We start from the raw sequence: 5,642 nt of genomic DNA, 5'->3' as shown, positions 1-5,642 counted from the left end.
AATTTTGTTGTTTTTAACTGGAACTGTGGGATGAGATAAGTCGATGAGAGCAAAGGAAACTGCTTGCCTGCATTTTTGCTTTGGGTCATTGTGGTTTAAATTGAACATATCCTAACCCCTATACCTCTGACATTTGAGGACATTTCACAATCTATCCGTCATGTTCTCTTAAACGATTGACGTCTCTGATGATTGTTGACAAGCACACACAGTTTCTTTCAAAAACCACTCCCATGCTCACGTCCATGGTGTGCCTTCAGTTTTGGCAGAACAACTTATTAAAAGATGTGGTCTATCAACTGGGTCGTCTATTACCACATCTTGTGATCCTTTCTTGTTGGGACGTGTGACAAAATCTAATTTTTCAGGTCTCTTCTTTATAGAATATTTACAATGTGCTATCTAGATTGTTCTTGATAAGAACAGCAAATGTCTTCTCTAATAGGGGTCGACTTACAAATAAAATTGCAAAACATTGAACAAAAATTAAAAACAGTCAGTAGACAAAATCCATATTGAAACCCGTTTTCTTGCTATCATTATTCTTTTTCTTTGTAGACCCTGAAGAGATCCCCTCAGCATGAGCCCAGTGATGAGGAACAACAACAGCTGTCTAAGCTCAACATAAAAATATATTCAAATGTTTATCTAAGCTAGCGTTAAGTGAAGTCTCATCTTAAAGTCATGGGAAATTTTAAAAATGACACAACTGACTGGATATTGTTCCCATCAGTGACACTGAAAGCACTTAACTGCCAGCAAAAAAACAACCAAAAAAAAAAAATAAAAAAATAATCCAGCCGCTTTGGGATATTCAAGCTAACGAGTACAGTTTTGTACGACTATTGTCTTGATAGCGTTGACGTACGGATCATGTTGTGAATTAATGACTCAAGTATGAGGTATTAGCAATGGGCTGATTTAAAACGGCTGGATGTTCTTCTAATTAATTATTAACTTTTAGAGAAAGCCACAGCTTTTCTTTGCATTTGTTCTTTATTTGAAACAGGAAAACACAAAGTACAATTAAAGCGCATATACAAAAATATGAAAATCTGTTGCGTATAAAAAAAAACAGCTTATCCCTTTAGTGGTCTTTACATGTTTGTCACAAACTTTTCACATTTCAAAGCTGCCAAAAAGTGGCTCATTCCACGCAGGTAGACATCACAGAGTGAACAGTATCATAGTGATGGCTCATATAAAGGAATTTTACTATGTTGAGTATAACATACAATGGATGTGGATACAATATGTTTAGTATAAAGAACTGTATAGATGATTTACATTTTCTGTCAGCAACAGGAAATACCTACTGAAACACAATCCATCTGGTTAAAGGTGATAAATGATGTCTGACAGGGAGGTGAAACGGCAGCTCTCCTCTCTCGTTTGTCTCCTTTGAGCAGCCTGCAGGGACACAAAGTTTTACAATGCAGACAGTTGTTGAAATAAACTTTTTGATGGTGTCTTTTTTGACTTCTTACCTAACTCTGTTTACTGAGAGTCCTAATCTTCTCCTGAACCCAAGAATCATCTGGATTGGCACAGACAGTCCGTTGTTTATGTGGGGGCTTCCTCTTCACCGTAAACCTACAACATATCATTAACATTATTTAACACGGTCACACTCACTTGACAAATTAAAACTGCTCAAAGTGGCACTTGGAGTTTGGATCAATCCCTTCCTGTGTAAGCAGGTAATTTTATTTTTTCCTTAGTCTTTGCCAGCCTAATGATGGGAAGTGGAGCATATAGCTTTTGATACTTACACAACAGCTCTGATGTTGCAAGCACCATCTGTTTCCTGAATCCTGTAACTTTCAATATTCTTCTTTGCTTTTGCTGGAACAGTTTTAACGTAGCCAAGGCAGCAATTGTCATATGAGCCTACCGAGGGAGAGAGAGAGAGAGAAACCACAACACTTGAAAAATATCACGGGGGAGGAGATTACGCAATTCCTTTGGCATGAAGCGTATAAATAAAGAGTGCTAAAGTGACATTTGAACAGTTAACTTTTTTGGCACCCTTGGTTGGTTTCAGAGAGATCTGGAATTTGGCCAACGCTGTCTGGGAAATCTCTCCCTCCACCAACATTCACTCTTTGAACCAAGGGGGTAGGCTGGACAAAGTGATGGAGACACACACTTAAGGCGCTGAAGTACACTTACTGCTGTACTTGATCACCTTGTCTTCACCATCACTGGCTGCACATTTTCTCTAGACATGTTGAAGGTATATAAATATAAATGTAAGACCAGGAGTGTTTTTTCTCTCTCTCCTTTTCTTTTTCTCTATCCTCATTATTCAATCTTTGTGCCGTCACCTATAAGGTAAACTTCCCTATAAAATGCATGAACTCACACGAATGAATGTGCCTTCTTTTCTCTAGAACACTTCTTTTCTTCTTATTGTGTCTTGGCATATTCTCTTATTTAACTCAAAACCAACTGCTACATCTGTGAATGTGTGTCACCTGGCCGTACTACTATGGCTTCAGATATTTCTGCTGCATTAAGATGACAGACCTGTCAAAAGCCCAAAATATTTGGGGACAGTCTGAAACCCAGAGTACTTTGCTGTAATGAATGTCAATTGAAACCTGGCTCATGTGCTGCAACAGAAATTTGTCAATGTTATGTAAAATTATTATTATTATTTCATCAAAGTGGCGACAAACTCTAAGCTGCATTGAAACTTTTTTTTTTCTTTTTACAAATACACCCAACATCATATTTTATTAATTTAGAATTAAATGGAAAAAAAAAACATTGCTGGGAATTCTTCTGTGTGTGTGTGGCTGCAAAATTTATTCAAAGCAAGACACCACACAATCTTCAACAGTCTGAGCTGTTTTGCATAAAAATGCACATAAACTTCTGTCTAGTTCCTAAAAATGAAGATGCCATAATGAGAAGAATCTCAGCTATTGCACTGACCTTGTGCCAGACTCAGGTACATGCACGTGAAGAGAAGAAGGAGGACAAGACCGTGAAACTTCATGGCTGCTGTTCTGCTGCACAGACACAAACAATCAATAAGCTGAAAAAAACAGAAAACTGGAAACAGTCTACCTCCCACCTCTGCCTTGTAAATGTTGGAGGCTGATAAAATGTTTTCCACCCCAAACCCTTCCATCTGTGCTGTTGTGCAAGAAAAAGATTATCCACTTGCCCCCTTATTAAAAAAGAAAAAAAAATGTTTGCTCTGTCTGGTTTCCAGCTGTGTGCAGATGTTGTCTGAGTGTTGTTTTCACAGAACATAAGTGGCTTTACAGTAAATTGTGGTTGGATGCCTTCCACGTCATTTTATTTTTCTTATCCAACTAGAAACATTTAACAACAGGCCCGCAAAACTGGGATTACAAAAGCATGAAGAACAACAGGATAAAATGGTTTCATGAGCATGCAAAGAAACATACCTGGTCACTTTCACAAGATGTCGTCTGAGGGAGAAACTTCTGTCGTGTGCAGCTCGTGGTGGATATGGACTCTTATAGTGAGCGCATTTTCTCCTCCCCCAGCACAAACACTGTGATTTACCACACCTCCTCTGGCATGTAAACAAGCATTCAGAAGAAGTGTAATTTGATCACTCAAACGTTTTAACAATGACTAACAGCATACACATCAATACTACCCATATAGCTTTCATTCAACTGATGTATTGCTTCATTCACTGGAAAAACATGAGATGTTCTGCAACCATGCAGTTATATAATTGTTTGGTTTGACTAATCCCCCATGCAGAGTGGGGCCTTTGGAGATGATACTTTTGGCCTGATGCCATGTTTTCTCAAATCACGCTTAACTCAAATTAAATGAAGACACAACAAAAGTTCCCTAAAGGCAAAAAGAGTCTCCACAGAAGTGTAGTTTATCTCAAACTGGATATACATACTGGATATACATGCTAGGGTCTGCAGGACGAGCACTTTCCCACACTAATCTAATTTTGCTTAATCACATTTATGATTTTTCTTTTCCAAAAATGGCTCACACATACTGGTCATTCTGACACGGCCACTTTGCAGCTGCAACCACTTACGGAGCATTTCAAGCTTAAGTATAGTTCACGGTCCATATGAGAGAAGGGAAGGGAAGACAAGTGTGCTACTGAACAACCATGACAATTTGTGAAAGAAGATGAACAACAGAGATTGAAATCTGAGAAATACTTCCATAGCCATATCAAGGAAAGTTTACCCATGAAAAAATCTTAAGAGCTTGGACTTCAAAGTGTTTACTGGACTGGTGCCTATTTTGGCTGCTGTTCCGTTACATTTTGTTGTTTAGTTTGGCACTAACTAACTAGACACTAACTAGACAGTTTGTGTTAAAATGTGGCTTTACATACAATTTACCTCAAACTCTTCCTTTCCTCTTGATCTGTGAGTGCTGATTTCCAACAGTAACATCTGAATGCTGTTTGTAAAACACTTCTCCACGTGACCAGAGATGAGACTCTAGAGGGGGATATTTGTTGCGTTCAGTTTGTGAAGACGGTGGAGTTTAAATACTGCCCACATTACTAAAACATCCAGATTCCCGGCAATGAAACAGAAGACGTGACCTAATTTTTGTTTTTCTACACAAGCATGAGCATACTTTACAAATATGAATGGATAAAGCGAAAACTTCATATTTTACTTCACCCCATCATGATCTCAGCTTATCAGAGCGAGCCTCCTCCAGACAAGATGTTATCTGAAACTTAAACAACATTGCAAATCAGTCTGGATACCAAATGCCAAATGGAAATGTATGGCCACAACCATATTGTACTACTACTATGTGATTATGGAACTTCTCCCACAATCACAGGGATTGATATGTGGTAGTAAAAGCTTTTTTTTCTATGACACTTGAGATCGTGCAAAGATTTCCTGTCATTGAGCAAAAACTTTTGTGAGGTCAGACAGAGTGTTGGGTGAAAAGGTTTGGCTCACAGTCAGACGGCGTAAGGGTCAAGACCCTGTGCAGGCTAGTCAACATCTTCCACCAAATCTGGGAAAAACACTTCGCTGACCCCTCTTTGTATTGGGGCCACTGTCATTCTTAAACAAGAACAGGCTTTCTCAGTACTGCTACACAAACAAATACCTAGACACTTCCTCTGTCGTCTTGGACATAACTGCTGAATCTATGACGACAAATGAGCTTATTCATTTGTAAACTGTTTAAATAATAATCTGGATGTGAGACTTTTCTGTAGAAAGAGGACAGAGTACCCAACAAAATGATATGTTTGTGTATAAACCCCTTCACATTTCAGAGCTAATGCATCAATCGAAGGCAAACCTACTAAATAATTGGCTGTTTCAACATGTCACACATGTGAAATAAATGCTAGACCTACTGATAAATATAAAGGAAGAACTGGGGAAAGAAGCAGCAGTTTGCTGATATTGTTTTGTTGCCGTGTGAATATTTTAATACTTGCTGATGTATTTTAGCAAATTGTTGGAAAGGAACATGAACAAAGTGTAACATTAAAACACTGTTTTCTCAGGTGACAATTTACACTTCATAACACAGGGTTTGTTAATAACTCTAACAATAGTTGTGCTCTATTCAAATGTCGCAGTAGGCCCTTAATTATGCAGGAAGGCTCCTCTGAGTGTTATATAATTATGCTATCA

General features: G+C 38.3%; 1 protein-coding gene across 2 annotated transcripts; it reads right to left on the bottom strand.

Moving 5' to 3' along the window:
• Positions 1-977: 977 nt before the first annotated feature.
• LOC125008794 (C-C motif chemokine 25-like) lies at positions 978-4,452 on the bottom strand. 2 transcript variants are annotated; one of them, XM_047586091.1, is made up of 6 exons: positions 4,365-4,452; positions 3,423-3,553; positions 2,941-3,017; positions 1,773-1,890; positions 1,488-1,593; positions 978-1,410 (listed from the first exon to the last, which is right to left on the bottom strand). In XM_047586091.1, exons 1-5 carry the CDS (start codon positions 4,416-4,418, stop codon positions 1,488-1,490), a joined length of 486 nt encoding a protein of 161 aa, XP_047442047.1. In that variant the 5' UTR covers positions 4,419-4,452; the 3' UTR covers positions 978-1,410. The 2 variants fall into 2 exon arrangements, with proteins under 2 accessions (XP_047442047.1, XP_047442048.1); XM_047586092.1 differs by having other exon boundaries at positions 2,941-3,014.
• Positions 4,453-5,642: the final 1,190 nt, after the last annotated feature.

The sequence above is a fragment of the Mugil cephalus genome, chromosome 6 (assembly GCF_022458985.1).
Source record: "Mugil cephalus isolate CIBA_MC_2020 chromosome 6, CIBA_Mcephalus_1.1, whole genome shotgun sequence".
Classification (NCBI taxonomy): Eukaryota; Metazoa; Chordata; class Actinopteri; order Mugiliformes; family Mugilidae; genus Mugil; species Mugil cephalus.
This window is presented reverse-complemented; position numbering and strand designations above follow the sequence as displayed.